The sequence below is a fragment of the Lygodium microphyllum genome, chromosome 11 (assembly GCF_053477565.2).
Source record: "Lygodium microphyllum isolate KBCC chromosome 11, Lygodium_microphyllum_v1.1.10, whole genome shotgun sequence".
Lineage (NCBI taxonomy): Eukaryota > Viridiplantae > Streptophyta > Polypodiopsida > Schizaeales > Lygodiaceae > Lygodium > Lygodium microphyllum.
In genome coordinates, this window is record NC_141145.1 from 122,369,193 (window position 1) to 122,381,542 (window position 12,350).

Genomic DNA, 12,350 nt, shown 5'->3' on the forward strand with positions numbered 1-12,350 from the left:
GCTATGGAGGTTTAAGCAAGAGAGAGCAAGACGATGTGTGGAAAATCCAACACTCACAACATTTGACCTACTTTTCCTTATTCTATTATCATGTAAAGAATAAAGAATAAAGTGATAATGCTTGGAGGTTGTCACTTGTAGTGTATAGGTGTGTAGACAAGAAATATAAGTAAATTTAGGCAGCTAGGCACAAGCAGCCTTTAACCCCTACAAGTAAAGGCAGGCAAATAGGCAAAGGCGGCCTTTAGCCCCCAACATGTACTTGCAATTGTAATTTTTTTCGGGTGTAAAGAGTGGTGTTGAGCTATTGTCTCAAATAAAGTTTGCCTAAGCTATCATCTTAGGCATAGTGCATTCAGCTTGAAGGTATCTATTGCAGTTGTATAGAAGAGTAATATAGTTTCTTGTGGGGTTTATCTATTTCTTGTGTTCTATAGTGCATTCAAGGGTTCTTGTTCCAGTATTTCTTTCTTCCATCTATCTTCTCTTTTCTTTAATTCCTAGTGGATTTAGGCCTAGACCTTTCCAACCTCTTACACTATTATGAGCTACTAATGCACACATGCTATGAATTGTTGTCATATGACAAGTGGAAACAAATGTTTCATACAATTCAAAGCCCTTCTATTGAGTATAAGCCTTTGCTTAAAGTGCCAAAAGTCTAGCCTTATAGAAATCAATACTACCATCAAGCTTACAAGGTTGGACTTGTAAATCCATGTAGTAGTACTAATGGCCTTTTTGTCGGGAGGCAAGTCATAGAAGAATCAAGTACTATTGTTGACAATAACATCACAATCAATTTGCATATCGACCATATAATTTTTCAAATTTTATGTTGATAAAAAAGAAGCAAGCTCATCCTCATCACATAGATTGAAAACAACCCATGGATATTAATTTGATGCATAAGAGGTGTTACGAGAGAGCCAGAATGAGTATGACTAGTCAAAAGTGCATCCAATTTACTATCATGCAATGTTTGCCCTAGCCATTTTGTCATAATCTTGCACTGCTCAATTTATACTCTCTCATCAAGAAGTGCATCATTCACATCTGCATAAAAAATAGGACAATTTGTAGATTCATAAAAACCTACAAAGACTAAAAACTTGTCTTATTTGGTGCTATATTTGACTATCCATCACTAAAAAGAGGAAATAAAATGGTGCATATAGCTTATGATATGTGAACCTATCTCATTGGTACATGAAAGGAAATGCTACATAACATCTTCCACAAAGACAACATCACTATTGACCACACTATTCTTAGTTTATCAATGACATAACTTGTAACCTTTGCTTTCAATATTGTAACCAACAAATATGCATTTCATAGCGTTATCATTCAATTTTTTCATTGTTGCATGAATGCTAATGCATAAACCAAGCAACCAAAAATGCATGAGTGATTGAAAGATGGCTTTTTACCATACCAAGCCTCATATGGAATGATAACTTGAATGCCTTGGTGGGACACCTTTAAGCATATGAGCTTCAGCACTGTGTTAGGTAGTAAGGGCTTTTTGAATTTGGCATTCTAATAGACATCAAAACAAAAAATGATGATCACTTTCTTCTTTTGCTTCTCATGACAGGACTTGATGGGCTCATCTAGATCTTCTCTTTGTGCTTCTACTCCCTACAACTTGAGTGGGTACTCTAGTTTGTGCTAAGTGGAAGCATGAAGGACCTGTAGCGTCTTATCAAATCACTCTTGGGCTTTAGATGTCATGTCAATCACACTAGTGGTAGTTCTTGTGATTATGCTATAGTTCCCTCCTCTAGTTCATCAAAATCTTCTAGGATCCATATAATCACAATGGCATGGGCAACATGTATTATCTAAAATCAATAATCTAAGTATAAATTCCAAATGAATAGTATAAATACCCTATAAATCTATTTTAATTAACATCAGCTCTTAAATATTCCATGGTCATCACAATAACATCTCAGCATATGCATCAATGAGGGGCATGATCAATATGTTGGGAGCTATACACAAGAGGTCAATAGAAATGCCTATAAGTCTAGGGCTAGAGTCCCTAAGAGAAATACATGGTGAATCTCAAGGGTACTTGGAATACATGATAATGACAAGAGACATTGGAAATATGATCATGTCACTCCAGAACGCACTAATAGCCCATGATGACAACCAATAAAACAAAACATAACGCAACTATATTTCTTTTTCATTATGGTGTAGGATTCACTCTAAGCTATGTGACAATATACCAACAACCACAATCTTTGCGCATAGTAAGTACTCTCCTAATGATGACAAATGTATATTAACTAGTACTCATTTTCTATTTGCGAGTCATTGATGGTAGTGTGTTTTTTTGCCATATCAAGATGGCCTTCCATATTGTATAACAACTTGATTGTGCATCTCTTGTGGTAGTAGCCTCTTTGTATGCCCTGCTTCTCTTCTTTGAGGGTCATGATCTCCTTTGGAATGCAACATACCAACATATGCATGAACTCACAATTGTGTTGATGGTTTGCCACATTGATGATTGTAAACCTTAGGTGATAGTAATGAAGTAATGAACATGGTTGCATCCTTGTTAACCCTAGATGTTCACCTTGCACCGCACACACATTGCCTCTTTCACTTGCCCACTCCCTCCTCCAAGGCACATAAAACCCCTTGAGCTCCTGTTTACAATGCAATTTGGCCTCTTCCACTATCCCTCACACTCTCTACAGTGCATCGACCTCTCCTTTCGTTCTAGCTCATCGCTCCTCTTTTCCATGTGAAGACTAGTTTTTTTTTCTCACGTGGCTTGAATGGATGTGGATAATGAAGCCTCGATTCACACAATAATTACATGCATAATAGCACATACTTATACACACACATTAGAAGCAAAAATAACACTGCGTGCATGCGTAACCATATGTAGGCACACATGTAATGCTCATTCCATGCTCACATGCATGTAGCCCTTCACACAAAATATACTCACCCCAATCATAAAATCACATATGCAAATGTAACCATACATGGACTTGTCTTTATAAACACACATACATTCACAAATGTAGATGAGACATATTGATATGAGATTCTTATCCAATGTAAAACCTTATCTTGCACACCTATGTAAAAAATGATATTGAGAATAGACACATGCATGTGGATTCAAAGAATTCCTTCCACACCTAATTGGCATTGAATGTGGATGCAATAGATTTGCATGATCCTCTTGTATCTGCTCTCACTCTGAACTTGAAGAAATCTATAAATGGTTTCATCTTGTGTATGCACAAGAAAGGTAATCATATATGGTGCTCTCTCATTGTGCACATTAAAACTGGTAGGAAGGAAGGTGCAAATATGTGCTTGTTCCTATGTCTCCCCATGCATAACTTCTATTGTTTTGTGTTCGATTGATGGTGTAATCATTTATTTTCTTGTTGGGAAAGGCAAGTGAAGGGCAACTTTTTGTATTATGCATGAATAAGTGGATGTTTTTGAGGGAAGAAGGCCATCTCTGCGTGTGTTGTGTTCAAAGTGTAGGAATTGCATGTCTTAGAGCTCCTCCTCCATTGTGATTGTCCTTCACTTAGTCACATTTCCTCTTGCTTCATGTGTCTTAGAAAATGTTTACATTAACTACTTTAAAAGCCTCTTAGTTTGTTTGCTTTCTCTTGCCTTTTAGGGTTCCTTGTTTATTACTGTGCTATTCAAATTCACCTATGCTTTGATTGCTTTACACCTCAATCATAGGAAAATACATCAAAGTGGAGTTGCCTCTTAAGGGTGCATGAGTTTGCTTATTGGTTCCTTTACCATGTCAAAGTTAACCCATAGGTAGGCCTTTACCAATTGAGGTGTAATATAAGTTCCTTTACCATGTCAAAGTTATCCCATAGGTAGGCCTTTACCAATAGAGGTGTAAGATAAGTTCCTTTTACCTTATCAAATGTTAAACTCAATTCTATCTCGCACCTAAAGAAGAGGTTAGAGATGAGTAGAGGGAGCCATCCAAACGTTTACACTCTCAAGCACAATTATAGATGAATTCCGGTCTCGCAGCAGCAAAGCATCACCACGCTATGCTTAGTGCAGGGCCCATGACACCTAACGGGCTTATCCACTAACCCAAAGCGAAGGAGCTGAATATGGTGGCTGCTGCTTCTGCTGCTCATGCTTGCTCGCCATCGCTGGTCTCTTGCAAGAATGGTATCTGCTTGGGTTCGTTCAGAGGTGAGCAAAAGTTACTCCTACAAGAAATTCCTTAATTGCAGTGGTCCTCCATTTCCATTTCCCCCTGGTATCGCTTGGAATCGTTTTCATTCTCAGTAAACTATCCCATCCTTTGATATTACACCATTCATAGAAACTCACAGCACGGCCAAACAACGAAACGGGAAACCGAGAATATGCAGAATTAATCCTAGCAATAAGCTACCATCAGAGTAACTAAACAAATTTGGTAACCTAAGAGATGATAGCATCAGAATGTTCTGATTTGAGTCCTCTGTTGGTCAATGCGGCGGTTCATTTTCAAATGTTGAAAACGCATATATTGGGTCTTTGCAGGAGAAATGGCTCCTATAAATTATGCCTGCATTGCTATAGCAGGCCATTCAACATGTGATTTATGACAAATCATTGTGCATTTCGGAGAAATAGAAAAGCCCAGCGCATTTTCTGGTCCTTCTTTAACCAACAACTACAGCCTACGCTTAAATATTGTAATCATGCAGATACATTGTCTCCATTGCAAGTAGATTGGGATCATATCACAGCAACATCTATTCGGATGAATTAGACACCCTGATATAATGCAAGAAGTAGCTCTCAATGCAAAGAGAGCTCGGAAGATAGAAGAGACCTCATGAGTAAATTGGATCCCACTAAGGGATTTGCATGAGCATCTGTAGGTGACGGTAAGAATTGGAAGGAGGAGGAGAAGATCGAGTTTGTTTCGTCCTTAGACATCCGGATGAGCATTAGTAGTGTTGTTTACATCAGTCGCTAAAGTGAATTGGTGTGAAGAACCACGGGCACTTTAGGGTTAGGGCAGCCAAGTCCTATTTGTGGGACTCAAGGCCCTATTGTGCAAATTATCATGTGATCAGCAATCTAGGCTTAATGTCCACTGTGACCAATATTGGTGCCCATTTGGATGTCCAAGGATGTGATAGAGTCCTTGGATTAGTTTGCAAAAAAGAAGAGTTGGTTTTGGCTACTCTAAGGCCAAACCCTTGGCTGTGCAATGGTGGTCCTCCTACTATTATGCCTACCATAGGGATTTACTGTAAGACATTTGTGGTAGAGGTAGGTTGGATCACTCTTAGTGCCAACTACACAATTCTAGTATGTGGCATACACATTATTCTACTCCTTCTATGATGTTATGGCTCTAGGCACTTTATGTTTCAAACTCACTAGCCTTGCTGCCTGTGCTTTGGATGACATAGTGATATCCTTTTCATTATGAGGGGGCTACAATATACTCAAGTGTGTCATAGCCTTTCCCATGCAAGGCCACTTGGAGAGCCACTCCCCCTCTTTTGTGGAGGAATTTGATGGAGATAGATTGTTTCTACAGATGGTTAGAGTCTTTTATAGTTCTCCTCTGACATGGTACTTTCTCAATCTGTAATGTGTGTGCCTGCCATACACCCATTCTAACTTCTTAATCAGTTTGTGATCCTTGGCCACATGGAAAGCGAGCTAGGTTTGCAGTTTTGGCACTAGATTTGGCCAGACTTTCACATTTCACAGCCCTACCACTCTTTTGGTGTCTATCCGACTCTACACAGGTTGATTTGTTGATTCTCTAAGTTGCCTGCCCTTCCAACAACAGGGATAGCCCAGGAGCCAGAATTTACCATTTTCAAGTAGCACACTTTTTGCAAATTGATGCTTTTTTGGCTGTACCCACTTGTCAAGTTACATAGCCTCAGACAGCTGTTCTTGTCCTCAGACAACAGTATTTTGACTACTTACAACTTGCTCAGCTGAGCCTTAAAGTCTTCAGCCTTTTGCTCTGTATTTGCCTCCAATACCTTCGGATGAGGTCAAAACTGGCGCATTTTCTGCATGCTGTCTTAGAAATCTGTTTTTGTCCTAGAATAGCTGCATTTTGACTGCTTAAAGCTTGCCTAGCATAGCCTTAAAGCCTTGGATTTGCCTCTTACACCTTTAGATGAGGTCAAAATGGCTGCATTTTCTGCTTCTATTTTCTCATACACGTCGAAGTGTGCTGAAACTTGGAAACGAAAACCTGTGAATGACCAGCCAAGTGTGGAGGACAGTTATAAATAGCCAAAAAGTGCCAAGTCTGGCTTTCATGCTCTAGTAGGAGCCAAAAATGCTGGCTGACTGATCAACATGGATTAAATAATTAGGAAAATGCTGATCGCCATCATAAATGCTGGTTGCCCCATTGTGACTAGTCTAAATCTAGTCCAGATTCACTCAAAATGAGATGCACCAAGCTGGAAAATGACTAGCCTGTGTGAGCACCCCTAAATCCTATTGAAAATGAAATGCATGCTCTAGAAAGGGCTGCCTCCTCCATCAAAACACATGATAGACTGAGTGACAGAGTTGCCTATCTGACTTAGATTGAGGCTTACAAGTAGGAGATGACTGTGCATGACACACGTGATTGCTAACAAAATTGTTCTGTTCAGCTTTTACTCCCTATTTATAGGGTTAGCCTTACACTCCTCTCTATTGCGAGTAGTTAGCTCTTTTGACTCCTTTGCCGATTTAGTTGTCGCATTCACATCCTCTAGCCATTGTCTTCTCTCTTCTCTTTTTAGCCAGATTTCTTTTGTTGTGCTATTGTAGTTTGAACATCTCATTGACGTTGTGGCCACACATGTAGGGGACTATGGTATTAGCTTTTTCCTCTCGGTGTCCCCTAGAAAATTGACTATCAGCCAATTCCTTTACCAATTGAAATTTTGGCTACTTCTAGAATTGTTTCTTGGGATGTGAAACAAGAAGCTCGCCTCTAGTTGAACAAGATGGCTAGACTTAGCCTAGTCTCTATTGTTGATATGCTGGAGCCCTCAAGCACTACTTTGTGGTCATTCCATTCCGCAAGAAGGAACTTTCATGTGCCTAGAGGGTACCAAGGTCTTTAGGCAACAATTTTGGATTCATTGCTTGTTTGGCAACCCTTTCCTACCCTTGACTTGGGACACTCTTGGCATGATGGGAAAATTAACAATCAATTGAACTTAGAGTGAGCATTTGCAAATCAAATATATCATTTGCTTATCAAGGGTCATGCATGGTTAATGGATAAGGGCAATTCTTTATGGGGTCTCCGCAAGGGCAAAGCTTGGTGGGAATTTAGTGTGATGGTGGGATGGCTCAATACAATGTCTTTTAAATGCAAAGCTTCAATTTGCAGAATGTTGGTGCGTGGTCTTTCACTTGTTGTGACCCTCTTGAGACACACCATTCCAGTGGTTCTTGCTGTTTTTGTACAAGTGAGGAGACCTCTCATCATAGATTTCTGGCTTGCATGATTGCTCAACTTATATGGTCTCTCCTTTTTATTTTGGCGTTTAGTGTTTGAAGCTATATGCATCCTTGGGATGGGTTTTTGGAAACCACAAATTTATGCTTTTGGGGATGTTGGCATAATTGGACTTTCCATAATGTTCTCATTTTTTATTCCCATTTTGGCGTCTTTTAGCCATATTGATTGCTCATGAGATCTTCTTCGGAGTGGCAATGTAGCACCATCAATCATGCGGGCCTTCTTACCAAGGATGATCCGGCTCCTTGGTACGTTGCCATCTCTTTAGTCACTTTGTGATCATAGCCACATTGAATGGGGAATGGGAAATGGTAACGAGAACAGGGAATGTGATCGGAACAAGGAGGCCCCATTTTGAGAATGAGGGGAATGGGGAATTTAAAGATAGATAAAATTTAGTATTTTTAAATTAATTTTGTATTAAACTTCTTCACAAGTATTCAAAGACACTCTAAAAGCACACTTTAAACATCCTATCACATGAATGGTGCTAGGTATATTAAGGTCAATTGATGCTACAAATAAGACTAGAGTACATACTGCACACAACCAAAAAAAGTTAAAACTCTAATGATTAAAGCTGAAACTTTAAAAGACCCAAGAGCCATAATTTATAAACATTTGAAGGTTGAGGAAAATATCAAAGCATCATGAAAGAGCAAGCCCCAAGTGGCAAGGCCAATAGTACATACAAAAATAAAGCCGAGAGTCAAGACTCAAGACTTAGAAGTTATAACTTCAATTGAATACTAAGGCTAGACTAATGTATTGAGCAATGAGTACTCAATAAATTATCAAAAGATACATCATACTAGACTCTAGTACATAAAAAAGATACATCATACATCATATTCCACCCACCAAAAAACACCCTACATCATCATCATCCATCCCCCCCGCCAAACTAAAAAAAAGGAAAAGAGAGTAAACAAATAAACAAAGTCTCCCTCTATATTAAAAAAGGAAAGAGAAAAGTTGGAGTGGCCATTCCCAACATGTAATGTAATGGAAGGCTTGGAACGCTCCAAGCCTAGAACGTTGTGGAATGACTGACATGGAATGTTTGGAATGGTTGTTCCCAACATGGAATGGGAGGCTTGGAACGTTCCAAGTGTGGAAAGTTGTGGAATGGCTGACATGGAACGTTCTAGCCCAGTGGAACACATTTCTCGTCCTTGATCATTAGGGAATTTGTTCTGGCATTCCAAGGTCCTATTCTACCCGTACCATGTTGTTATGTTTGTGATACTTAGTAGTCATATGTGACTCTTGTACATTCTTTGTAGTTTATACAATTACCCGTGACTGAGAGAGAGAGAGAGAGAGAGAGAGAGAGAGAGAGAGAGATGGCAATACGTACCTTGCTAAATGCCTCTCTCTCTCTCTCTCTCTCTCTCTCAACCCATTAAAACATGATTGGGTTGTGAAACAAGCCTTCCTTCTTGGATAGGGTTGTAATTAACCTGATTTAACAGCAATTGCATAAAGCATTGAATGCACAAATCTGAAATAAATACTTTACCACTTAGAACTTGGAAAGCTGATATCTGATTGGCCCCAAGACTTGTGCCCCTTACGGTTTTCCTTAACTTGTATTGCACAAATGTATAGTATATTGAGATGTAGGCTGATATCTCTACAAATTTGGAGTTCTTGGCCGTCACAAATGACCAACAATATCAGAATTCAATTTGCCTCTTGATTTTGACACAAACTGGGCACAAGTAGAATTGAGAATACCTACATGCAGGCCAATCTCAATGTGGATGTGCAATCCCCTTCAGGTCTGCTGTAATTTCTTCAAATCGAGTACCTACTCTAATCCCTGCTTCCAATTAATGGGCATGCTTCTTGAGGTGGTTGAGAAACCCTATTTATTATAGAAATTAGGGTTTTCGATAGCAAATGTAGTGCCTTTTACCTCCAGTCTGTTGTAGACTGCTGAGAGTTTGCCAAAGGAGAGAGAAAATTGCTAGTTTGATCCCAATGTTATTGAACTAAATTACCATTAGCTTTGATTAAGCAGCCCGAAAACTCAAGCTAATTAATGAATTTTAACCATTCTTTTAAATCGGGAGCGGTTCAAGAGAGTTTCAGTGTCCCACATGTAAACCCTAAATTGCGAGGTCTCAAACTTTCTATAAATAGACAGCTTGCCCTCCCATTGAGCCAATCTCGTTTTTACAAGTCTTCAGACGCTCTAGCGTCGCTGCCCACACCCCTTTTGCAGAGGACATCTTGGGCTGCCCAACATTGTCTATATCCATCGGGTACCGGTTTCCAGCCTTCACTGCATAGTCTGCACCACCTATTGCTGCTCCTTTTTGCTGTCACCAGCCCTCTAGAGGCTACGGTTGTAGATGGTGGCAGTTTTTAAGGCTGCATTCACACCTCGACGATCATTTGTTGGCTGTGTTTGGCCAAAACTATTACTGCCTTGCACTTTTCCACCCTTAGATTGTTGTGTTTGATCCATTCAGCTATCGCCTTAACTGTCACCATCGTCAACAATCTGCATTTTGCAGTTTTCTCTCTCCTTTGTGCGTGATTCAACATTATCCCTTGCTATGTTTGCTATTGTTTGACATCTTGGAGGCTCATGCAAAATGCGATGCAATGATGCCACTTGGATAGTGCCCTCGTAGGGGAATTGTTCACTCGACCAAGCGCCCTTTTACAATCATGGTTATCTTGATGATGTGGATGAAGATACAAAGTTCAATATGCATAATGTCTAAAGTAAGAAACTGTTAACAACACCCTATCACCATCAAAAGAAAAAAGCCACTCATCTCAAACATAGTAGAGAGCATAGTCTTTATTTTTGATATGATAGCAAAATTTGAACCAGTGATGATGAGTAGATCGTCTATGTATAGCAGGATATAGCTAACCCCCTCGGAGGTGATACGAACATATAAGTGTGGGTCATAAGGGGTAAAATGGTATCCTTGAGTTCAAAGAAACTTAGCATCCTCTAGAACCAAGACCATGGTGCTTGTTTTAGTCCATAAAGAGCTTTCCGCAAGTGAAAGACCTTATCTTTCCGGTTAGTAGAAGAAAATCCGGGTGGCTGCTCCACATACTTTTCCTCCTCTAGATAATCGTTAGGAAATGCACTTTTGATATTCATTTGATAGATTGGCTAACCGTGGTGAGCAACTAGTGCAATGAACTAACGGAATGATGTCAATTGCGTAGTAGGAGCAAAGGTTTCTTCATAATCAATGCTTTGCTTTTGTCGAAATCCTTGCACGACAAGGTGAACCTTGTACTTGTCTAAAGTTTCTTTTGCCTTTACCTTGGTTCTAAATATCCACTTTGTCTTGATGACTTTCTTGTGACTCGGATGATTTATCAAAGTCCAAGTCTCATTTTGGTTAATACTCTCTAGCTCATTCTCCATGGCCTCTCACCATGGGGGTACTGAAGAGCCTCTTGCCAACTATGCGGCTTAGAATGCGCTATGTGATGAACTGTAAACTTGGAAAACTTGTGGAAGGTAAACTTGCTGACAAGTGTTCCTACACTTGTCATTTTGAGTAAATACTTGACATTTGTAGCCTCTACTTTCCACTTTTGAGTATCCAAGCCCCATACCTATATATTGGAGGACTCTCTCTTCATTTGAAAGAAGCTCTTGTGCTGAAATTTCCATCACATGCTTTATACTCTCCTATCTCTCTCTCATCCAAGAAACACTTTCTACTTAGCTTGATCTAATTGAAGCACTAAAGAAGAGAATCAACTTACTGCCTAGAGTTTGCAGAAATTAGGGTTTCAAAACCCTAGTTTTCAGAATTACAATAAATCAACCCTTTTGTATATGGTTCATGCACTTGGTTCCCATGGTTTTGTTTCAATAAATTCCTGAAGAGGAGGGGCCCATTCTCCTCTCAACGTGGTGTCGACTCCTCTCTCTCTCTCTCTCTAATTTTTCATGGTAATAATTGATGGAGTTGGTTAAGTTCAAAGTATTGTCATTCTCACGTTCTTCCCTGCACTTACAATGGGTAACCAAGCCTCTAACCCAACTATGAGACGATAGTGGCGCCATAGATGCATAGAAACACCAAGGACCAAGGGCCAAGCGATAGGGAATGGTGGCTCGATGACGAAGAAAAGAGGTAGCCGCATAAAAGAAAAACCCAAAGTAGACTGGAAACCCTGAAGCAACTCCTCACGATCCTAGGAAGTCCCCTCTAAAACACAAAGGGCCAAGAAATCCACAGCCGCATCTCCAATATCATCCCCCTCTAAAAGGGATGGGAGATACGAGAGAACCACCAGAGGAGATGGTGGGGGATGGGATGGAACCTATGGGAAAAGTGGTGCACAATTGAGAACAGGTGCGGCTATAGAAAGTTGCCTTGGAGGGCCATGCCCAATGGAAGGAGAATGAAGCATAGATAACTCACTCTTCGGCCAACCTGTCACAAAAGTGTCTCGTGTAGAAGAAGAATCCTCAACAAAGATGGCGTGCTCGGTTTAGACAACATGGATCCCGAGACTAGAAAGACCATGAATTGAGAACAGAGAAGCCCAAGTCTAGAATAGATAGGGCCTTAGAAACGGAGCTCCATGGAGGATTAGACAATAGAGACAAGGTGCCAACACCACTAATAGGCACCAAAGAATTGTCACCAGCAGTGACAATACCCTCTGACAAACGGAGATCCTATAACAAATCACCTTGAGGAGTCATAGGACTCAATGCACCACTATCAAAGAGCCAAGGCTGCTCAGAAGATGAGACAGTTGTAAGGTCCCCGCGCTCCCCATAGGAATCCCCCCCCAGGACAAATTTTTTTACCCCCCCTCC

General features: G+C 40.1%; 1 protein-coding gene across 3 annotated transcripts in view; it reads left to right on the top strand.

The window, feature by feature from the left end:
• The first annotated feature begins 3,970 nt into the window (after positions 1-3,970).
• Positions 3,971-12,350, top strand: part of LOC148029318 (uncharacterized) — a 71,784-nt gene continuing 63,404 nt past the window's right edge. Inside the window, exon 1 of one of the 3 annotated variants that reach the window (XM_087688093.1) lies at positions 3,971-4,224. In XM_087688093.1, coding sequence (XP_087544219.1) covers positions 4,140-4,224 — 85 coding nt within the window. In that variant the 5' untranslated portion in view covers positions 3,971-4,139. The remainder of the gene's footprint in view (positions 4,225-12,350) is intronic. The other 2 variants (XM_087688095.1, XM_087688094.1) reach the window with 2 other exon arrangements.